The sequence below is a fragment of the Microtus oregoni genome, unplaced genomic scaffold (genome assembly GCF_018167655.1).
Source record: "Microtus oregoni isolate MIOR12 unplaced genomic scaffold, Mior012 000036F_ref0000092, whole genome shotgun sequence".
In the NCBI taxonomy this organism is placed as follows: Eukaryota; Metazoa; Chordata; class Mammalia; order Rodentia; family Cricetidae; genus Microtus; species Microtus oregoni.
In genome coordinates, this window is record NW_024543095.1 from 10,019,745 (window position 1) to 10,044,151 (window position 24,407).

Below are 24,407 nucleotides of genomic sequence, written 5' to 3' on the forward strand. Positions count from 1 at the left end.
TCACACACCACATGATACAGGTGCAGGAACTCTGAACCCCAAGGAGTCACTGGTGCTGCTGAGGAGGAGTCTCCGGGACACACCAAGGGGCTGGAGCTGGCACCCACCCTTGGCAGACAAGCAGAGTAGGGAGGAGAGCTGATGAAAGATAGGAATCTGGGTGTAATTTTCTGTTCTGGTTCCTTAATCAATGGCCTCAGGGCATCTGGGGATCCCCTTGCTGGGTCTCTGTCCACAGGACTTACAGAGCATGACAAGCCGCTGTCTTCAGGACATCTGAGTCTGTAGGAACAGGCTGTGTGGGTGTGGGAAGGAGACACGCACAGGATGGGGTTAATAAGCAGGGTCTGTGGCAAAGGCCTACAGTCTCAGCCCTGCCCCACCCCTTCTCTCTCTCTCTCTCTCTCTCTCTCTCTCTCTCTCTCTCTCAGCACTAAGGTTTGTATAAAACAACAGAAATGACCTCACATATTTATTTCTTGTGTTCCTATTTCTAGAATCAAACCTTAATAAAAATAATCCAAAACTGCAGAACACTTAGGAGTCATATCTCAGCATATTTTAAAGGCTTGGGTACATTACTAGCTAGTCTTCAGAATCTTCTTTTCTGGTTCTTGTTTATAACTATAAATGAGCAAGTTCGTTTTAGCATTTACTCTTTATTGTGTGGTATGACGTACCTAGGATTGGGAGTATGAGCTGTCCTAATATCCAACTCCAGTCTCTGCAAAAGCACTGTGGACACCCTGTGCCCCGTACTTTACAAACCATTCTTGGCACTATTAGAAGTATGATAACACATGAACAAGGGGGGGGGGGGGGACTGATAATGAATAGTAATGAATAGGTTTTTTTTTTTCCAAATACACAAACAGGGCTTGCAAGGAAGCCCCAACGGAAACAAGACAAGTAACACTTGATGTATTATCTATAAAATGTAGACTCTGCAATAAAAAGCCAAAGGCACATAAAAATATATTTCAACTTTAAAAATAACTTAGTTACAGTAACACCTTGCTTGTTTTTACCAACATGTAGCTGACAGTCAAACTTCTGGAACATGGAAATAATATACAGGGGTATATAAGAACCACAAGAAAAAAAACCCGGTCCCTTAAGGTTGTTTGAATATGAAAACAGTAAAATCTTAACACTGGGGAATTTGCTATGGTGAGCCCAAAGAATACAATATACAAAAGAGTCTAGGAAAAAAGAAGGCTTAGGTGTGAAGCGAGTTTTGATTTCCTTCTCACAACATGCTGTAGAGCGCCTTGGAGAGACCCATGGCCCAGCCCTTTCAAACAGCTCTGGTTTCCGCGTGCCTGCAAACAAAATTGAGCCGAGCATTAGCAATGCCCGGTCAATGTGAGCTCTGACTCATTTCCTCTCTCTTTTTGCCAGGACAGGTTTTTTTTTTTTTTTTAATTTTTAAAATTATTGTTTTGAAAATTGTTTTTGCAAACAGGGCAAGGCAGTTAAAAAAATATTTCGTAGGAACAGGAACGTTATTTTAGAAAATGCATCACGCGGCTGCAAAAACCAGGCCGGGCAGCTCTTTCCATCAGCTGTGGTTAGCTGAGTTTTTTGTTTTCTGCTTATTTTGGTACCTCTTACTCCAAAGGAAAAGAGCTGACTCCAGGTTACTTATTTTTATCCATGACATTCAGGACCTCATCCAAAAGTGAGGGCCCCAGATCCAGCTGCAGCGAGAGCAGGGAGCCTGTCAGGTCAGAGAGGGAGTCCTCTGATTTAGTCTTGGACTTCATGAGCTCGCAGGAGGCAGGATGCTCAAACATGTCCTCCGCGGGCCAGTCGGAGTACTGTTCAGACAGGCTGGAGGAGTGGCTGTCCCTGCCCTGGCTGGACTGAGACGCAGATCCACTGGAGCCCCACGAGGTGTCTGCCTGGTGGACTGTCCCGTTGTCCAACAGACTACTTTTCTCCTGAACTTTCTCTTCCATGACAGGCTCACAGCTGAGCCTTGGCAACTTAGGACGCCCAAAGGACTCCTGCTTGGAGTTAAATGTCACTGGTGACAATAAGGGCAGCATGAGAGCCTGGGATCCTCCGATGGTCGGCAGAGAGATGGCATTTTTGAGCACTGGGGAGGGCGTTTCTGTGAACATTGAGTCTGAGGTGCTGTTGGCCCGGAAGAAGTCATGTCCAGGGAACTGGCCGGAGTGTGCTTTTTCTTGGTTTCCAGGCAAGAGCTCATAGTTCCCTTGAAGGAAGGAAATATCTCCAAAGACATCATGCTGGCCCTCTTTGCCGATGTGGATGGTGTGACGGAAGTCCCCCAAGGGAGGACTGATCATATCAGGGGACAGGATGTCCCTCAGTTTAAATTTCTTTCCCTTCTTGTTGTTCGCCGCTTTCAGGTAAATTGGGGTCTTGGCTGGCATTTTGGAGTCTAAGAAAGTCCACTTCGCAGATGGGGAGAGGCGATCTTCTTCACGGGTATCCCCCACTTCAGAAAAGCCTTTCTGATGACAACCGTCACATTATTTTTTCCTCAAGTGACTCTGAACAGGGTCCGAGAGCTCTTACTCAGTGTAAAATCATGTGTGTCTTCCTGCAGAGCTGGTTACATCATCCAGTTCCTTCCACAGCACAGAGAAGCCTGGAAAAGAAACCAAAGCAGGTTGGGATAGCCCATCCTTTAGGGTCCACTCAGGCTTGCCATTCCTCAGGAACTTTTATCCCAGTGCCCGGAGATAACAGCAAGGCCACTTTGCATCTAGAGCCAACTTCTTTGCTCCCCCAACTGTGATAAGAACATTACTCTCAGGAAGGAGTCACTAATGTTGCTCTTAGCTCAGGGGAAAACAGAAAAGGGGGTACTTAGCCCCTAAACTTAAAACATCAGTACTTTTTAAACATGGCCATGGTTCTGAGCACATCTAAACTGGCAGTTTCTCTTTCTTCTAAACACTGCTGTCAAGGGACTAGAGACATGGGTCAGCAGTTAGAAGAGCTTGCTGTTCTTTTAGGAGATCTGGGTTCAGATCCTAGCACCCACAGGGAGGCTCAAACCTGTCTGTAACCCCACTTCCAGGAGATCTAATGTCTTCTGATCTCCATGGTAGTAGGCATGCATGTGGTGGCATACAGACACACATGAGGGCACACGTACATACATGAGGGCACACGTACATACATGAGGGCACTCACACATACACAAGAATACTAAACAAAGCAACAAAAAACTGCCATCAACATAGGAGCGCCTGGGTCAGTTCTAAAATTGTATTTTCTTTACTCTGCATGCATATTAACAAGACTGACAGTGGTGTGTTGCTGAATTCTGCACACAAATGAAATTAAATGACTAAAAGGAAGGAAGCTGGAAATTATCATTTAATAATCGACAGTGACTATTATATAATGGTTCAAGAAAACCTCACCTGAATGCATTCTTAGAAATGGGGAGACATGACTAAGGGTAAGGCCAGGGGTACAAACACATTGTTGGTCTAGGGGGATGTCACAGAATGCTGAGCCCCAAGGACTCGAGGATTTGATAGTATCCTGGGATGAAAGAGAAAGAACTGGTTCATTTCAAAGGAAGCACACTCCGACCATTAATATTAAGTCGAGCTGCCCCTGAGGTTCCTCGGGAGCATCACTATAAGGTGAGTACGAGACACACACACACACACACACAGGTGGTGGGGGGCAGTATTCCAATGCCGCTTCCTGGTGTTAATGCCTTCACAGGTCCAATGGTGGTCTGCTTCTATCCAAAGAACTATGGCAGCGGTCACTCCCTGGTTAGGTAACATTACAGAAGATCCCTTCTGAGCTGAAGAGTGGGAAGGGGAAAGAAGAAGAGAGTAAAGGGGGGGGGGGAGAAAGCGAGAACAGAACTAGCGAGGGTAGGGGTGCTCACATAGCGAGGGTAGGGGTGCTCACATAGCGAGGGTAGGGGTGCTCACATAGAGAGGGTAGGGGTGCTCACATATGCCCACACACTGGGCCAAGCTCCCATGCTGGTTTGGACATAGAAATCTATTTACCCCAGCTAGCCTCTGATGAGACACAGAACTCTGGCCCAGAACTTGGTCACATCCTAGTGAGGCCTGGGCTCAAAACCCTACCCAGACACCCACAGAAACCATGACTTAAAGTAAGTGGATACCAAGGCAGGTAAATTGTTCAAACCAGTATGGCAGGGAAGAGTGGTTTGAAAGAGGGTCAAGAGGGTCCAGGCATGTCAGCCCCTCCCTAGCTGATGTGAAACCTACGTTTTGAAAATGCCCCTCCATCCCACCTACCCCAGAAGCTAAAATTGCCTTCTCTCACCCCGCTTCCCCTCCCTGTCCCCTGGCACCGAGACTGATGATCAATCCTCCTAGGGCTGGGTCAGACGGTGGCTTGAAGACAGTCACATTTGCTTGGTAGCAGCTGGAGGCCCTCTACATCTGTTCCATATTTCTCTCCTTTCAGCAAGTTTTAAATTCACTTATCAGTGACAGGTGACAAGGGCTGGGCTTCACCACCCACTGGCAAAGGTTAACAGCTTACTCTGTCTGGGAATCGGCTTATCCGGCAAGCACTGGCATGCTGTCCAGTCTCCCAGGCCTGAGAAGGCAGAGAAGTAGAAGAGACCCAGCCCCATTTGGCTCTGTGTGTGAGGAGGAGGCAACAGGTTTGCTCTTGCCAAGAGTATGCTGACCACAGAGCTACCAAACATCTGAGGACTCAGGTCCTGATGTTCTTATTCAGTGCTGCTTTGGGTCTTGTCTCAATAACAAAGGTGAACCCTTACATAGACGGTGTGGTGGTAAATGCCTGTGACTCAGCTCTAGCAGGAGGAGGCAGGAGGGGCGTGACTTCAAGGTCATCCTGGACTAGTTCAAAACCATTCTGAGATGCACTTGAGGCCCTAACTCACAACACCTACGAACACAAAAAGCTGAACCCTGGGAAGACCTGATAGGTACACAGCCCAAAGCCCCACTCTAGGGCTTCCGTGACACAGTCCTGCCCCAGAAAGTGGTAGGCAATCCCAGGGAAGAACTCTCCCTGGGGCAGTGTTATCAGCACCGAGGCCAGGATGGCAGCTGTCAGGGAAAAGATTTGCAGCTTGTCATTGAGGCCTGCCTTAGGTCTGCTCAGGTTATGGAAGGCCAAGAAGTACCTAGGGCAGGGCATTCCAGAACACCAGAGATCAGTTCTCTGCCTCTGACAGGGTCACACACGGCCATTCTGCAAATGAACAAGGGTAGGGCATGGTGGGGAGGAGACAGAGAAGTACTTGCTCTTCTCTGGGGGAAGGGTGTTCAGTACCAAGGAAGGCTTCCTGGTTGGGCCTCTTAAAGCAATCCCTGCCTGGCTACAGACATTGTGGCCTTTTAGTCAGAGGTTCCCTAGGATTGGTAAATGCTGAGGTTTATGTTGGTGGCATGAAGACAAAAAGAGACCAGAGATAACGGGGGTGGGGCAGGGGAGGACGGGGACAAGGAGGGGGCTGTGACAAGGCTACATATGCGCAGAGAGTAAGATGCCAGACACCATGTGCCAGGCCTAACAGCTGTCAAATACAATGAAAGGGTGTTTTGATTTTTAAACGGGGGATGTCGGACAGAAACACCAACTCTCCCATTTAAAAGAGTACAGTGTTAGGCAGCACCCAGTAGCTCTGGTCCAGTCCTCTCTCTTGTGTCCTCTCCTGCGATCCATAAATCCTCCCATCCCTGCTTATCAGCTAGTGCATCTACTTTCCTTCCCAGGCTCTTGGTTCTTTGGACAGTATTTCTGCTACTGCTTACACAGCTTGAGTCTTCCCTAGTAAGAAGTGATATTTACTGAGGGCCTCTCTATGTTCCCACAATGCTTCACTCTCCCACTCACAAAAATCCAAAAGACTCCTGCTAGAACACTAAATGTCCCATTTACAAATGAGACACTACAGGGGCACAGACACTGAGTCACCCTGTCAGGAGTGGCGGACTGATCCAGGAGGCTAGGTCCCAGTCTGAGGTGGAAAGACATTCAGAAAACACATTCTCTGAGAATTTAGCTCCCTGGTTAATAAAGAACTGCATTCCAGAGTCTGGTGGAGACACAAATGCATGCAGAGCCGAGGAGGATGGAGAAAGGTTCCTGCCCACATGACAGTAGGAGTGTGACCAGCCCTAGCCTCCATCCAGGGCAGTCAGATGATGTCTTTCCAGGTGGCAAATCATGTGCCCTCGGACTCAGGTTCCATATACAGGAGCTCAGTTCACTTAAAGATATGGACATTCTGGGTACAGGCTATCCAATCAAACATTTGTAATAGCTAAGAGTTGGAAACAACCTACAGATCTGTACAGATGGTCCAACCACTCAAGTTAGTAGTTCTTGCATCTAAGAAGGAAAGAAACGTTTAATACAGCCATAGGCAAAAAGCTCAGGGATGTACATGTTCAAAGGAAGAAAAGGTAGGTGCAGAAGTGAAGTCTGTAATCTAACTGCCTCGGCTTGTACATGTATAAAACACGTAAGACACTAACAGTGGTGAGTGTCCTCAGGGAGCAGGAGCGAATGGAAAGGGACCTAGGTGGAAAGGGTACATTTGTGATGATCCTTTGTGATTTCAGGTTTCTGAGTCACGTGAACAAACTGGCCATTGTAACAACAAAAATACAACAAATAAATGTGTAGTACTCAGACACCGGCTTACAGAGCCAATTTTGCACGTGGTACTTAGGTCTGGCAAAATCTAGGTGCCCCATGATCAGAGTTTGTTACTGTGCTTCAGCCAACATTCCACTGCCAGCACGAACTGACTCAGCCAACACTGAGGGTGCTGGGCACTCACACGGCATTGGGCTACCTCTCTGTATCTTTCCCCATTTCCTTCCATCAAGAGCTCGCTGTTCAACCTCCAGTGTCGCCAGTTCTCCCGAGCATTTGTGCACTCTATCTTCCTGATCTTTTAAAGACAGAAAGAAAAGGTTCTGCACACATACTGTTCTCAAACACCCATCCCTTGACTCTGAAATCTGAAGTCTTCATGGCTGCATTCTCATAGCGACAGACCATGGTTTTTCTTCTTCTCTATGATGGGAGTTGATAGCACTCCTCTGGGAAGTTATATTTCTCAGAAGACAAACACTCTGGGCACTGGCAAGGGAAGCTCTGCCAACAAAAGGCCCAGCTCCCAGCCAGCCATGAGGCATCCTGTCTCTAGAGAATATGCAGCTTCTGACAGACATGCTCCTACTTTCAGGTACCTGAGAGAAATCCAAGGACGTTGTGGTAATTTGGATGTAATTGGCCCTTGTAAGCTTATAGTGAGTGCCACTATTAGGAAGCATGACTTTGTTGGAGGGAATGCGTTACTGTGGGGGTGGGCTTTGAGGTCTTCTGTGCTCAAGTACACAGTATCTCAGTTTACTTCCTATTGCTTTCCATGTCTGCCTCCATGCCACCATGCCCCACCATGATGATAATGATCTCAACCTCTGAAACTGTAAGCCACCCCAATTAAATGTTTTCCTTCATAAGAGTTCCTGTTGTCATGGTGTCTCCTTAGAGCAACAGAAACTCTAAGACAGATGTCAAGACCCAGAATAAGACCGTAGGGGATAGTACAGGCATACCTCTGATAGGGAAGGCAGACAGCAGGGTTGCCATTTCTGTATAAGTCTAGGTAATTCTATGTATGTACTTGTGACTACCTTAGGCAGACAATGGTTTTTTTTTTTTTAAAAAAAAAAAAGCACAGCAGTAATAATTTGATTATGGAAAAAAACTGAAGCATTTCTTCACTGCTAATTTTTTTTGGGGGGGGAGGCAGGATAACAAGGTTTCATAACCAAACCTCTGTTTTAGCTTCCATTCTGTTGGGGTCATATATATGTATCACTATGTCCAGCTTTGTTTTTCTTTCATTTTATCTAATTTCTTGGGAATAGTGTCTCACTCTGTAGCCCAAGCAATCCTAGAACTCACTACGTAATTCAGGCAGGCTGCAACTCTTGCCTGGAGGCCTGCCATGTGTTGACATTGCAGGCAGGAGGCACCTATCAGCTCGCTTCCCCACTAGGTCAATGATCTTTATCATCTATTTCCTCTGTCATTCTTTCGGCAAACAAAATAATGCTGCACATACTGTGATGGCTGTTCTTGGTTGTCAACTTGACTACATCTAGAATGAACTAGAAATGGTGTGCACATCCGTGAGAGATGTTTTGATCTAGATCTTGAGGAAGGAAGACACACTTTTAATATGGGCCATGCCTTCTGCTGGAAGACTGTATAAGGACATAGAAGAAGGAAGCCTTTGTTCATTGCTCGCTTACCCTCGCCTTGCTAGCACACACATTCCTTCACTGGCACTGGAGCCGACCTCTTCGGGTTTCCAGAATATGCAGAAGACCAGCTGAGACACCCAGCCTGGTGAGACTGAGCAGCTACTAGATTCTCGGACTTTCCATTCACAGCTAGCCATTGTTGTATTAGCTGGGCTGCAGCCTGGAAGTCAGCCCAATAAATTCCCCTTATGTATATTGAAAGAGAGAGAGAGAGAGAGTCATTCCATAAGTTCTTTGACTATAGAGAACACTGACTAATACACATACCAAATAAGTAAGCAGACAGCAAGGGTGTGTGGGGCAAGGGTTATAAAAAACAAATTACTGACTGAGAAATCAGTTCCTGAATTACTCAGGATTGAGAGTACTGTCAACTTACTAGGTGCTGGAAAGAACAAAGAAGTTGAAATTTTAGTGGGGGAAATCCATTTATTTTAAGAAAGGAATGCTTGGTTTGTCTAGTAATTATTTTTAGATTCATCCTTAGTTGGGAGAGAGGACACAAAAAAATGTCCTGCATCCTTCAAAACAGGTTACAATGTTAATTCAAAACACACCCCAGAAAACAAAGGGCAGGTTGTGTGAGCAGAGGGTGTCTTCCTGAGGTTCCTGAGGGACTTGCTCTTTTCCTTTCCTTGTAGGACATGAGTTGGAATTCAAACGCCCTTTCTGACTTCATTACACATCATTCAAGGGCATCCCAACTTTTTCCCCACGTGTACTGGGTATGGGGCCCAGGGTCTAGGCATATGTTCAGGCACTAATCACCAAGCCATATCCCATGCCCAAATTCTGATGGTATCTCCCTTTTGCCCTTTTGCCCCAGCAAAAGTGGCCACGAGCCCTCCCCTGGCACCCAGCAACAGCACCACTATCCGCACGTTAAAAAGCAAAAGCATAGTTACTCTTTCCTGTCTAAACCAACAATCTTAGGAAGAATGATGGGATAACCACCCTCCACCTTATTCCCAACCGGAGCATCTTCTGCATAAATCTCCCTGCCACCAACCGGGAGGAAGGTGGTAACTCCTCTGTTCCGCCATTGTGCTCCAAACTCCCGAACAGCCCTGGTCTCTGGGCTCGACTCTTCAGAAGCATAAGGGCTACCTGGAACACGTTTCTGCATGTTCTGAGGAGGGAACTGGAGCTGAGCAGAGGAAGGTGACAGAACTCTAACAGCTGAAAGAAAACCAAGGAAACACTAATTTTCAGTGATCTGAAGGCTTCGTTTCATTTGTAATGAAAAAGAGATTAACTTCTTCAAAGAGGGCTCTAGAGCAACTAAGCAGAAAATACCAGGACACAGTCTTGACCTCTCTAGGGAGGAACCCAGGGGGCTGCCAGAGGGGGTGGAGAGTGGACAATGTCTACTCTAAAGAACAAGGACCTCACAGGGGGAGGAGTCTGTACCCAGAGCCTCCCCCAAGGAGCCAGTACAGCGTTAACCCTCCCACTGGGGAACACACTCACTAATTTCCCCAGGGTTCCATTTCACACTCCCCATAAACAGACCCACAGACGTGCCCCTGAAAAGGCTTTCTGTGCTAACACAGCGAGGTTTTCACTTGCTAATGACTAGCCAACCTTTGGTATTGGGGAAACCCAAGCCTTACTACAAAGGGGCTCCTCAGGCCAGTCCTTTTGCGAACCTCAGCAGGGGGTTTCTCCCAGGAAAGAATTTTAAAATTCACAGAGAGAAGAATTTTGGCATTAGACATTCAACACTGAACTTAAAGGGGAAAATAATCCAAGCCCAGAGAACTCCGCACCAGCACCCTAAAGGGCATGCCTTTCATAGTTCTGGTCTGTTCTACCCCACCCACCAGAAGATTAGATGCCTTTTCTATCTTTAGAGTCTTATCTCCTACCCATGGTTCCTAAACTGAGGACAGACCAGCATATTGCAAGACTGTGAGCTTCTGTGAGCCCCAAGTTCCTAACTGCTGAGCTCTGCCCTGCACACCCTTGCCAGACTGAGCAGGCTGTATTTTATGGACCACTCAGAAAGTCTGAGACAGCCACCTTCAATTATTTATAAATGGGCTTCTCACTTATGATTAAACAACAGCTTATATTTACTTTCCTTTTACAACCCCAATTATACGGGGACCCACAAAAACCGCGTGGGAGACTCACTGCTAATTTACGTACACTCCTTACATTTACAGGACTTAATTGCACTATTTGAAAGGTTTTTTTAAAGTAAAACTAAATGACAGGACACCCACCTCCCAAGGTACTAACACTTGTGAAGAGAGCCCATTAGGGCGTCTTTTCCTTATAAAAAGTAAGTTACAAGGGCAGCCTATATGGGCATTGATTCCTGAGAATTATAACAAGGCAAGCTGAGGGCAAGTTCTCTCATGCCTGGTTCATTCTGCATGACTGATTTACAGGGATTTAGCCTCAGTGCTGGCCAGGAGCAGCAAGCAGGCTCTCTAGTTTGACAAGTAGGAATCCAACAAGGCCATTACTATGAGCTGCTCACATGCTCCGTAACTACTGGATCCAACTTGGTCCGTGATGATACAAGGACAGTATCAATACTGAAAGAAATGACCCTCTTGTTTTCAGCACTGTTCAGTCCTTACCACCTTTGCCCCAAAGCCATGATCTCCCAAGACTGGCTAGGTGCCCAAACCCTGCTAGCATTTACATTGTCAGTTGCCTGTGCGAGACTCCAGTTCTGACAGTAGTACCAGAAATGATGCAAAGTAGGTTGCCAGGTGACTAGGAATTCAGACTGTGGACACTTCAGGGCACTATAGAGAGGCAAAGCTTTGCTGTTATGCTACATCCTCAAGTTGTGCATTCTGAAAACTCGTTTGGGGGCCACAATAGGAATTTCCAGGCTATCCTCCTAAGTTGTTGGGGCTGTCTATAGTCACACACACTCCCTGATGGGTTATAACAGGCGTCTCTGTATCACATCCTCCCTGGATAAGTGGCCACTCCACTGTCAACCCTGTCTACAGAAGACTGCCCTAGGTTACTTACACACCTGACTATGCACATATTTGAATGAGGGTGCGCATGCTCTCTAGGCTGAAAGCTCCTCTACAAGCACAAACTGGATCTTATTTATCATCCTGTCTCCTACAACAATCACACAGCACACAGTAAACTCCAAATTTGCAAATAATCAATCCATAACCAATTTGATTTCTCCATCACAAGAGACAGGTTGATTGGCTCCAAGAAATCAACCCACAGTGCAAATTACTCTGAAGATGAGGCAAATCTGAAATGCCCGGCTCTCTAAAGAATTTAGACATGTAATAGCGAACAGACAGACAAGCGCTTGCTGTGGCCCAGGCAGGTTTTAGCTCATGGAATACTTAGACCACACCATCTAGGAAACGGTCTTGAATTAAGTCTGTGTTTCGGGTCAATCAGCAGGAGCCAGAATTTCTTCCACCTCTGGACTGTTGATTTGATATGACACCTATCAACGGACACTATCTCTCCCCCAAGTCCAGCAGCACCAGAAGGAAAGATGCCTTGAGATCACAGCAGCAACGATCAGAAGACACGAACCTGACCTTGCCAGACACCCAGAATGCGTGGAAAAGGCCTGCGCACTTGCCCTGGCAGCTCTAGCTGGCTACAACTTCTTAGTATTTTTGCTATTATGAAAAATAATCTCAAAAGGAATTTGACTTTGTGGTTAAGGTCAAAAGATTAAAAATTTAAAGCAACAAGAAAACCTCTGAGCCTCAAGGAAAGAAAACAAACATCCTGTTCTTAGAAAATATCTAATGCTGTTAATTCTTTTTCCAGAGGAAGCGCATGCACGTGACAGCGCGCAGTCTTGGGGCTCAACTGCAAGGGGACAATGGCTTCTTCCGTCACTGCTCACACTTTGCTCCCCTCCCCACTTTCTGAGACCAAGGATTCTGTGTTCCTAGGAATGTCCTCTGCACCTTCTCACCATCAAACACTACCCACAACATCCTCTGCTTCCCAGTCACTTCCTTCCTGGAGGAAGTTTTCGCAAACTCACCTCACGTAATCCTGCTCCACTGCTGTGTGTCCTGGAGGCATTCTTAGGTTTGTGTAGAACTTATGTCATTTGTTATTTTCCTGTTTTCTGGCTTTGTGGTTTTTAGGCCTATCTCAAGAGTAAGGTGAGCCATGGTGCTAGAAACGAGAGCTACGGTTGAGTCTTTAAATATGTTGGCCACTAACAGAAGCCCCTCAGTTTTCACTGTCTAAGCTCTTATTTTCTTTCTGCCCATCTATTATGTCAAGAGCCCACAATAGGCGAGCCAGATCTAGGCCCTTATCTGTTTTGGTAAATAAAGTTTTATTGGAACACCCCAAGAACAGGTATTTGTGTTTGCGCCTTCTCAGATCAGCCATTCTCCGCGGGCGGCAGTTTTGCACCCCAGCAAGTAACATGTAATGAACATCTGCAGACATTTTTGATACTGCAGCCCTAGGTGGAAGGGATTAGTTAGTAGAACCTCATGGACACAAGACAAGAATGCTGCTGAATGCCCTCTATTTCCTAGAATAGTCCCTCAGAGAAATAACTATCAGGCCTTGAGCCTCAATAAAACTGAAGCTGGGAGACCACAGCAGAATTGCCACTGCCCTACAAGGTCTGCAATGACAGCTGGGCAAAGAATGCAGGTGGCCCTCAAAGCATGAACTATCAAGTGACCCCTTACTGAAAGGGTCTGAGCCCTGGCTTTAGAAGCCTGGATCTCTTCAGGACGAGGGGACTGTTGTCTGTCTCAGCTCCTCAATGACGCCCTGCGCATGGCCTCAACTACCACTTCTGATGGTAACTTTCAGAGTAAAACTACGTAAGCCTAGACCAGAACCACTTAGAGTCATCTATGGACCAGGGCTGCTGTGCAGGTAAAGAAATCGAAAGTAAGCTCTTAAAAACATTGCCATAGCAACGAAACACATAGTTGATGTTTTGTTTTCTCACCGAATTGGCTCCTGATAGGTCTGGGGGTTGTACATTGTTGAACTTAATGTGTGGGGTCCGAGAGCAGATCTCACTGTGCAAAACAGTGGCTTTTTTCAGAGAATTTAGGAAGCTCTAGATTTCTCTCCTGCATTCTGGGGTTCCCCACTTTGCTTTCCCGGGAAACTCCATCTTTCCTCCCTCTGTCTGCCCATGGTCAGGGCCTCCTGCACTTTCTTCTCTTTGTAAATGCCAAACCCAGCTGTTGTTCAACTTTTCCCCAGCCACAGCCTCCTGCCAAGTCCCAAGTCCTACCAGCGGGTCTCTCTCCTCACTCGCCCCACATTTGCCTCCTATCTTATCCTAGCATCCCCCCAACATCTTAAAACCCTTTAGGGCCAGGCCCACCCTTACAGTCTGGAGAGAGGTTAGCCCATGACCATGTCAGCATTTGACGTCACCAACTACCACACTGTACTGTAGTTACTGCTTCCATGCCCAACACCCCCATTAGGCTGCTGGCCACGAGAACAAACTATCTTACTCATAGAAGGTGCTAAAGAGAGCATATCTTTGTGAAAGTGATGTTTAAAGGGGAAATAAATGGCTTCTACCCATGACTGCAGAGTGGAGAACAAGTGTGAACAAGACTATCTTGGACCATTCAAATCTTGCAGTTACACTCAGGTCCAAGAGTGAGACCCTGTTGAAACGATGAGCCCACCTCTTAGAAGGAAATGAGTTCGGGAGAACTTGGCTTAGGTGGCCTAATAGCATATGAGAAACACTCTCAGCAAACTACAACGGGCATTCTATAGCAAAGAGGAGCCCGAGGAGGAGCAGGTGACGGCCATAGGAAAGGACTCCACTCGGTGTGAGAGCAGATTCCCAGGATTTAAGGAGGACGGAGTGTCCTAAGGCCTAGAAAATACCTGTCTCCATCTGGTCACTTAAAGAGCCTTTGAAAAACTATAGCGAGCGGTTAAAAACAAATTGTTTTCACAAAAGGGATGATGAGACTCCTTGTTGACTGTTGCGTCTATTTTTAGTGAAATTGAGAAATACAGCTAAGCATGCACTGGCAAGTTCATGCAGAACCCCGTTTCTTTGCTTCTTTGGTGAAGCTGCTAGGGGGTAATGTACATATGAAACTGATTTTGGCAATGATAGGAAGGATGCCTTGAAGGACATAGCAGCTGCATTCATCTCTAGACAACATGGGACCCACAAGGATCCCTCCATGTGCCCATGGCAGACTGGGTATAAAATTACCTTAAAAGACTCGAGTAGGGCAGGATGAAGTCAACAGGAATCAAATGAATAAGTAGGAAGTCCTGCATTTGGGTTAAAGCTAATTACATAATCAGAAAGAGGCAGGATGTGGCTGGCAGCTCTTATAAAAACAGACCTGGGCATTAGCTTACCACAAGCTTACTTGTGAGCTGACATTTGGAGGTGCTGGCTGAAAAAGCTAAAGCCCTTGGGGGTTCCTTGCACAGACCCCAAGCAGCCCAAGACTTTTCCATAGCCTGTTCTGCTGCACCCCATCTGGAGACCCCATGTTCTATGGTGTTCTAGATGCCAGGGCCCATCACAAGACTTTCTACCAGTTCACACTGTGTCTTCCCCCATTCCTGGTATCATGGTGCTAATCAATGCCCGCGGCTTCCTCTTAAGATCTGAGCTTCCTCCTCTGTAAACCTGAAATACATGGTGCCAGGATGAACACCTGGCAAAGGGTTGGTGAGCAATGAACCCCAATCCATAGGGTAGGCAGCTGCTTTGGCTTTAATTCCAGATATAGTCACCATGACAACCAAGAATAGCTGTAACACAAGTTTCTTCCAATTTTATTTCTTTTAAACTTTAGAATCTGGTCACCTAACTGATTGTTTTAACTAAAGTGTAAAGTCTTCCAAGTGGTGCGGCTCTAAAAGTAAAACTTTCCACTCAAGACAAAACTGAACACGAAACCTTCTCTGTTTTGAATCCATACACAGCAGCTGAGACCTGATGTGTCCCACCAGGCTGGTGGCAGCAATCTCCTCCTCCCAGGTGAGCCACTGGGTTAAGGGGTCCTTCATGAAGGATCTAGAAGGAAAGCCACCAGCATGACCAAGCTTCCCATCAAAACCCAGCTCAGCATGACCAGAAGACATTTTACTCCAAAGACATCTGAAACCATGCCTAGTTTGGTGCTATGACCTCCTAGAGAGACCCCAGTGGTTCAGCTTGTACAGTCTGGGTACAGTCACCTAGCCCAAGGCTGGCTCCTCACATAGTCATCAACAGCCATCAGCCAGGAAAACCTGTGCAGGTTCCAGGCGCTGCTCTGGAAAAGGAGGCCACAGCAATGACACACGCGCTGAGAAGGAGAAGTGAGCGCTGTCTCGGATAAAAGGTTCACAGGCTGTGGCGTGGCCTGCGACAGTGCCAGGAACTCCAAGGAGCCGGTGCTCTCAGTGGACAGCTGGGCATCCCAGTTCCCAGGGCAAAAGAAGCCTCAGTGGAGGTTACTGCCTCTCAGCTGTTCTCCAGAAATGTTCTGGTGCAGGCTCCCCAGGTCCATAGCATCCTCAGATGGCACGGCCGCCACATGGCCACCAGGCCACTTCCCCTTGAATTTGAATGTTCTATAGCCAAGAAAAAATGACTTTAATAAGCCAGGCAAGTGATAATAACTTCTTAACACTTGACAAGACACTAGAGGAAGAGCTGGACCGTATGGCTGGGATTAAACTGTCCACTTGATAATAGCTTCACTGGGGAAATGAGAATGCTTAGATAAAGCAGGCTCAGGCTCTGCCTCCATACGGCTTAATTAGGCAGGCATAGGAATTAATGAATTATTGCTACGACTGTTCCTTCTCACAATCTCAGCACTCAGGGAGTAGAGGAACGGGGCCTGTGAGTTAGTTCTAAGCCAGCCTGGGATACACAAGACCCCCTCTCAAAAAATAAACGAATATTTTTAAAAGATCATTTGAAATTCAGTAAGCACCACACAGAAAAAAAGCCAGGATACTATGACATGCCCCGGAAAAGGAAAAAGAATGATAATTATAGGAATTTAGAGCTGGCTGCCCCTCCCATTTCTTCAGATGAGAATAGAAGCCACCTGGAGAAGGGGAGTATCTGCCTCGTGAACAGCTGACCACCCCAAAAGGGTATGGCCTCCACTCCTGCTGGGAAAAACAACAACAACAACAACAAACCAAATGTTTTCAGCCTGAACTGACCCTAGACAAAAATTAAATGAAGGGGGAAAAATCAAATACATTCCCAAATAACCAAACCAGATCCCACCAGAAATGTCTTTGTGTGTTTTAAAGATGAGTGCAGCCTGAATGAGTGTGACATCTTTGAAAAGTACTGGTCTTTCTCAACTAGACTCATGACAGAGATCTATCATTGACAAAATGCGTCTATAAATATGACCTTCAGGATGTCACCAGAACAAGACAGATTCCCAAATGTGTAAGCTGTCCAAACAGGCGCCTGCCTTTGAAGTCCTCCAGCCTGCTCTGGCTCCTTGGGCGAGAACTGCACTTCTCCAGCTTAAGGCCACTCTTTATTGTTAGCAGGACAGGCTCTGCTAACAGGTCACGTGGCTCCTGGCTTACTGAAATCTCGAGCTAGGGATGATCTGAGCTCACCTAACACCAAATCCTGTTAGAGATGGAAAAATAGACTCCGAGAGAGGCCAGGATCACACCGTTCAGATCCACACCAGATACCAACCTCTTTTCAGATCTAGTCCTTGCTACATTTTAGTAACCCAGGTAAATCTGGGTTAGTTTTACCAAACAGAACCACACCATTGATTTGCCAGCATCCTTCCGGCATGTTCTTCCAGCTCTATTCCTGGACTGCCTGCAGCTGGGCAGACTGCAAGGCGTGGAAGTCTGTACAGCTGTCACTTGGTGCGCCTCAGAGTGAGCTTTCTACCAGAGTAGTCCTGCAGCCTCTGTGAGGGCCAAACAACCTGAGGCAGAGGAGGGGTTCTCTCTCTACAGAGGGGCACTGCACACCTGTGTAGCAGGGACTCTGCAGCATCCGGTAGGAAGGGGACATCATCAGACTGGCTTACCACAGAACTCTTCCTGAGTGTTCTGAGTCTTCAGGAATGCTTTGTGTGTCACCCCATTGGGTCACTGCAGGAATGTGACCACTGCAACACTGTTTAATAAGGAGCCCAAGGCTGGAAGGCCAGTCCTAACTTTTTGAAATATGCAAACAGCTTTCAAATCACAAAATATCTTTTGTTTCTAGCTCCCCGCTTCAGAGTTGTATTGTGAACTAATCATTTAGGCCAGCAGTAACGACCACACAAACTCATGGTGGGGCTCATTAGCTTCCATAAACAGTTTGGCTCCTTAAGAGTTGTCTTTTTTCAGGGTGACGGGGTGGAGGCTGCTGGGTACTGGGGTACTTGCACATAATTTCAGGATTCAGGAGGCTGAGGCAGAAGGATTAAGCATTCAAGGTCAGCCTGGGCTATAGAAGCCCTGCTTCAAAAATCAAGACAAGTAGGGCAGTGGTGGTTGTACGTCTTTGATCCCAGCACTCGGGAGGCAGAGGCAGGCAGATCTCTGTGAGTTCGAGGCCAGTCTGGTCTACAGAGCGAGTTCCTGGAAAGGCTCCAAAGCTACAGAGAAACCCTGTCTTTAAAAGAAGAAGGAGAAGGCCGGTGGCGGCGGAGGAGGAGGAGAAGGAGGAGGAGGAGGAAGAGGAGGAAGAGGAGGAGGAGGAGGCGAAGGAGAAGGAGAAGGAGAAGGAGGAGGAGGAGGAGGAGGAGAAGAAGAAGAAGAAGAAGAAGAAGAAGAAGAAGCAGCAGCAGCAACAGCAGTGGGGAGTTTGAGGTCTGCCTAAGCTATGAGACCCTGTCTCAAAAAAAAAAAAAAAAAAAGAAAAGAAAGAAAAAAGGAAAAAGAAAAAAATAAGAAAACAAAAATCAAAATCAAGACAAGAAGCAAAAACAAACCACAACAAAATAACCGTCATTTTCTTGTTTCTATTACAAAGCTATCCAGTTAAGAGCTTTTCTACCAGAGGCCCTATCACTCACGTTATCACTCCACTCTGGCAAAAGTTGTCACTGAAGTACATTGAGGCCAAAGAAAACATTTATTTTTTTAAAGAGAAAACAACAACAAAAACCCTTCCCTGATTAGCTGCTACTTGCTGTAAAATTGGCTAGTTTCTTTTCATAGTTTTCAGGATGTTGTTTTGTTTTGTCGTCTTTAAAGGAAGAGAGCAGGAAGAGAGAAAATTCCAGATCAAGTTGGACAGCCCCAACTCCAGGGCAATTTCCAGACCTTGTCCTGGGGACCGACTTCCGACGAGCAGCAGGGGCTAGGACTGTCCCGGGCAAGGGTGCATTACGCCTCTTTACTCTATCTTTCACACCAGATATCTATCAGCAGCATCCAGGGTGAGTGCACTGCCAAGGACAGAGTTCAGGGCCTTCCTGTCCAACCCCCTTCAGTTCCTGACTACCCTGGACCAGTGAGGGCCAGGGGCTGCAAGCCAAGCCTCCTGGGTAGAACGACTTACCAGGCATGGTCCTTTAGCCCTGTTACCTCTGACTGATCCAAGGACATGGCCTACATGGGGGGTGGATTCATTTCTGGGTGCTGGAATGCCTCGTTCCCAGCTGGGGCATGACTGTCTGGTGTCAAAGTCCCACGTTGTCACCTAGTGCATCTCGCCGGTTGTGGTATAAACTGCTTAGACCAATTCTAGCAGTCCCATGCTAGCTCTGCCCAACAAAGTCACCACATACAAGACTGAGCCACCCTTAATAATTAAGTAATTCAAGTCGCATTCCCTAAGGCTGGCAATTACTTCCTCTGAGTGGTGATATGGTGAGATAGAATAATATAAAATGAGTTCCTTTCCAGAGGCCAAAAGCCATAACAGTAATCATATTTAATAGCTCTCTTACCCTTCCTCCCAGACAATGGAGGTGTGCTCTTCGGTACTGGGTCAAACATACCTGAGTTCAAACCCTGTTCTGCTGCTTCACTGTGTAACCTTCAGCGCCTAAGTTCTCATCTGGAGAATAAGTACCCCACAATCTATCTGAAAGACTGGCTATGGAGTTCTATGAGACCATCACCTAAGACAAGACATTTGTCCAGCACCCCACAAGCACAGTATGCAAGATCCAAACAATGTGCCTAGGCAGCCTGACACCAAGTCAAGAACTTCAGGCTTTCCCAGTCCCTAAACTTAAAAAGGCACCAACTTCCATGTAGAATTAGCCCCTCAGGCACACCCCCATTTAGGTACGCTCTTTACTGTCTAGAGGTGGACATTTGGGCAAGCTGCTAACTGGCCTATCTTCGGTCACTACACCTACACTACAGTGCAGATCTAACACACTTTCTGGAATGATTTAGAAACAAAGGAGATAATGCAGGCAACGGGGAGAGTGATTAGCTTAGTTTAGGGCAGGTTTTATACTGGAATTACCTTTGATGTTCCCACAACATGGCCTGTTAGAATTCTCTGACCTGCGCCCTGAAGAGATTTTGTTTCTGACAAAATCTGATGCTAGTCTCAAATGGCTCAACTTTGTCTACAGGAAACATAGTGTGTTTCAGGGAACCCTGATTGCTCTTTGGGCTGACAAGGGAGGGGGACTCGATTGGGGGAGGGGGAGGGAAATGGGAGACGGTGGCGGGGAAGAGACAGAAATCTTTAATAAATAAATAAATAATACAATTTTATGTTCTTATTCAATGAAAATAAAAACAGGTCCATGGGATTCTAGTTAGAAAGAAATTAGGCTGAGCCTATACAAAATCAGACTAAAGCAAGAGCCATAATAATGATGATGATGATACTACTACTAATAATAATAATTCAGTGCAGTATTCCTGGGGGCTTTTTAGGTCAGGAGTTGTATTCCACCCACTGGATAAATGCTACATCTAATGGGCAAAAAGCTTGTGAAAACTTTACGGCTTGGCTAAGAACTGTAGGGTGATATAGGTTAAAGCGATTTTATCCCCAATGCTATTGGATAGCAGGAATTTTACAAGTGGAAAAGGGCAGCTTTTGTGAACATGTCAGACATAAAACAAAACACCTTGCTAAAGGGGAAGATGGAGAGCAGACAGGGCCAACCGGCTCGGGGAGCCATTCTGCAGTCCCTGGTCCAGCTTCCTATGCATCCTGGATCCCATTTGAGTTCGCAATAAAAAGCAAAAAGAAAACAAGCCGTACTTTAGCTGCCTTTCTAGGTCCCCTTCTAAGCAAGGGAGAATTTCAGGACTCAGATTAGCGGGGTGGGAGGGAGCTCATCTTACTTCACGTCTTCAGGGGCTGCCACAGCCTCAGCACCATGTTCTAATCATGGAATTCAGAATGCAAATCTTTAGCAGATGAGATGGCTGGAAAATAGAAACTGCATGGACCCAGAAGGCTTCCAGAGCTCCCCTCTAGACATCCTAGCTGCCAGCCCAAGGGCTGCTAGTCCTGTTTCAGGCCATGGGTGGGGCCTACTGGGAAACCCAGGCACATTCAGAGGGACCGTCAACCATTCCTTGAATATAGATCTCCTCGTTTATTTCACACCTGACAATGCCAGCTAGACATTTCTCAGCTGCCTCATGTCTGAGCCCTTCATTCTGAAAAAGGTGTTTGTGTATACTTGTAGCTGAACTGTCCATCAAACCACAACGGTGAAGACTTCTAGAACAGTCCAGAAGTTGGGCTTCCTGGATTGGTCGTTATATGAAAGATCTTTTTATAAGTCCGAATATTGCTGGAGTTTTCTAATGGACTTAAGAGATACCCCTGGGGCTAGCTGGCCTCTTCCTGGGGAGCTTGCTTCTCCCTGTGATGTTAAGGGGAAGTCCTAAGTCTGCGGGTCTGCTATTAAAGCAGGGACATCTGCTACCCTCCTAATATTTTCAAGGCCAGTGCCCCTCCTCCATCCCCCTCCCAGAACTCGAGGATTTTTGCAAGGGCTACACGCTGCCAGGGTGGGAGAAAAGCAGAAAAAAAAAATCTTCTCTCCCTAACACATCCATCAGTTCCCTCCCTAGAGCCCCCCACACATTGCACACACAGCAGCAGCCCGCTCCCCCAAACACACCAAGACTGTAAAGATTCCTGATCCGGTCCAGGACTGACATTCCTCTTCCCACTCTCCTTTTAATTCGCTCATTTTTTTTTTTCTTAAAAACACAATGTAGTTACTTGACTGTCAGCCTGGGCTACACTCTGGGGCATTTACTCCTTTCAACACAGATGTCCTCCCAGCTTTGATGCTGCTGTCTGCATAGCTCGTCCATGCCACAGCCGGCTCGGTAATGTAACATTCAAGTGCATATTTATTTTTAAACTGACCTCTCCTAGACGGTGCAGTATAAAGCAGGTCCTGCCAAAAAAAATGCTACTTTCTATTTATAAGATGAAACACATGCCTTCCCCTCCCAGAGGCGAGAGGGGGGTGGAGTATAATAATTCATAAAGAAAAAATGACTGGCCATCTCCATTCGTCCTCACATGTTTGTGTCAAGACAGTGAGGAAGATGAGGAAGAGAAAAAGAGGAGGAGGAGGAGGAAGAAAGGTCTTGCAAACGCTTCAGCTGTTCAGAAACTGCACTCAAAAAAGAAAAAAAATTCAACTGCCATATCTGCAGGTTGGAGCCTCAGCTACAATGCGCTGCCTCTGTCAGCAAGGAAACAGCAGAGCTGCGCTGGGCACCCACATGCGCCGCCCTGGTGCAAACACCACTAAAGGGGCGCGGTAGCCAAGTGCGGTTTGTTCTGAAGGAAAAACGCAAAGGCGTCCAGAATGGCTGTCATTAACTCGGTGGGGGCCCTGCTGCCTGCAGCCCCACCCTAAAGAAGTCGGAGCGGTTGGCGGAGCTCTGCGACCCGATTCCCTCCCCGATCGCTACACGTCCCATTTGGTCCTCTGGACATCAGCTCAGTGCCCTAGGTTATCCTCGCACCCTTTCAGTCTTCCGAGCCCAGCACCAGCACGAGCTGGAGGGAACTTAGGTTGAGGGTGGGACAGACTCACAGGTGGAGAGGCAGCCTGGGTTCCACACTCACTCACCCGCAGTCGCCCGCCGAGGCTCACTTCTGCCCGGGGGCCGGGCGTCGGCCGGGGTCGCCTCCCGAGGGCGCAGGCAGTCCTGGTCTGCGCGAGCAGATTCCGAGGGGGGCGGGGGCGACGGTTCACTGCACGATCTGCTCCGGGGACTGCGCGCGGAGTCTCTCGGGAGGCAGCGACCCCGGGACGGGGTTGTCGGTGTGCGGCCCGCTGCCGTGCTACCAGCGGCGGTTGGAAGTGCCCGCGACACTGAGCGCGCGGCGGCCAGACGCGCGGTCTCAACCTGCCGAGGGCGGGGCGGGGCGCGGGGGGCGGGGCGGGGCGCGGGGGGCGGGGCCCGGAGCTGGGCGGGGCCGGTGGGGCAGGGCGGGGAGAAGGGTGCTGGCAGCGGGGGGACCTTCCCTCCGCTGTACCTGTCCCCGGTCCCGCGCGACAGGAGGCGCGGCCGCGGGCTCTTGGAGGACAATGGGAGCCCACTGTCACCTTGCAGTCCCACCTCCCCCGGGATGTGGCTTCTCTCCAGAGGCAAAGCCGCCTAAGGGCTCTCTCGGGCACAAAGAAAAGTGGCGGGGTACTCTCTTCAAAGAGGTGGCCCCGGAGCGACGCTGCCCGTGCGGTGCGGGAGGACAATAGGACTCCGCCCGCACCCGGGCCCCTCGTGTCCCCACGTGCTCACCCTCGTGTCCCCGCCTCTCCCTGTCCTACCTAGCCCATCTAGCAGAGCGAAGCTTCGCTGCAGAGGGAGGGGATCTGCGATGAGGAAGGGCTACCTGATCGCGTCGCCGCAGCGCGGCCGCAGCTCCCCCAGGACCCCCAAGCCGCTGTAGCTCCCGGGAGGGAAGGGGAGGGTCGCGTGCTGTCAACGTGCTGCTCGCTCCCCTTGCAAGCTGTCGCCAAAACCCGGAGCGTGGATCTGGCGCTCAGGGGACGCGTGGCTGGAGGCTGAGATCCTGCGGGATCAGGAGAAACGCAGACGCAGCAGGTTTTTCCTGTCCGGAGGGAGGCGACTCCCTCCCTCCGGGTCTTTCAGAGATTGACCTAAAGCTGCGGAAGCGGGTGGTGGCTCCCCCGGACGCTCGGCCAGGCGGCGCGAGTGGCGCAGCTGCTGCTGCTCCGGACCGTAAAATTCCGCCCGTGGCGACACCTGCGCCTGTCGGTCACCCGCCCAGGGCTTCACAACGTCCCGCCCCTCTGTCCCTGAACCTCAGTAGGAACCCTGTGAATTGTGTTAATTGTCTTAATCGGCCGCCCTCTCTTCCTTCTCCCTTCGTCCGCCTGGTAGGAGACAGGAAAAGGTGGCGTTTTCCGGCGGTGAGGTCCCCGCCGGCTTGGTTGACCTGGAAAAGGACCTGGAACCCGAAGGAATCCCACGCTCGGGGCCTGGCTCCAACCCTGGGACTCTCAGGTTGCCTGGAAATCCTGGCACAACGGGGAGCCGCTCTGGAGACTTTGGCTTCCCAAAGCGGTATTGGCTTCAGGTCATCTGAAACTTTAGACTGGGGTACACGTTAAGCCCGGGTCGTAAACCACTGTCGATGTTAAGGTGAAGCTGAAAAGGAAGCGGACACAACTGCTCGGGAAAGCAAAAATACTTGGGTGGAGTGTTAAAGGCCTCAAAGAAAATAATAGTTGGCAGGTTAAATGGCCGTGAGGTCGGAAGTCAAATATAAAACTGCAGAAGCGATATCAGAATTTTGACAAGTAAAACAGTCGGTGAAGATAAGGGACCCGGCACTGTTTCTTTTCTTCAACTGAGGAGTGTTCCCAAGTTTCCTTTGGCAGATACCTGGGTTCTACTCCAGATTCCTCAGAGTTTTACACTGGTTCATATTTCAAAATATATGTTCCATTTGGCACTAATGTATATATTTTATATATGAATTTATTGAAAAATATTAAATGCTACGGGCCTAGTTAGATAAAGGTATTCTTATAAATATTTATGCACAGCTTTCATTACATATGGTATTTTAAAAGTACAAATATGCATGCATATACATTTATGAAATACCATATGAAAAATTCCTTTTGCACACATTCCTTACACATATGTCTTGTGTGTGATTTTTTATTTGTTCTATTGTTAGCTGCTGTTCAAAGCAGGCCA

General features: G+C 47.9%; 1 protein-coding gene across 2 annotated transcripts; it reads right to left on the reverse strand.

Annotated features, from left to right (window-relative positions):
- Positions 1-626: 626 nt before the first annotated feature.
- Cdc42ep3 (CDC42 effector protein 3) lies at positions 627-23,413 on the reverse strand. 2 transcript variants are annotated; one of them, XM_041631317.1, is made up of 3 exons: positions 9,313-9,462; positions 8,292-8,488; positions 627-2,620 (listed from the first exon to the last, which is right to left on the reverse strand). In XM_041631317.1, the coding sequence occupies exon 3, from the start codon at positions 2,400-2,402 to the stop codon at positions 1,641-1,643; it is 762 nt and encodes a 253-aa protein (XP_041487251.1). In that variant the 5' UTR covers positions 2,403-2,620; positions 8,292-8,488; positions 9,313-9,462; the 3' UTR covers positions 627-1,640. The 2 variants fall into 2 exon arrangements, with proteins under 2 accessions (XP_041487251.1, XP_041487250.1); XM_041631316.1 differs by lacking the exons at positions 8,292-8,488; positions 9,313-9,462 and adding an exon at positions 22,304-23,413.
- Positions 23,414-24,407: the final 994 nt, after the last annotated feature.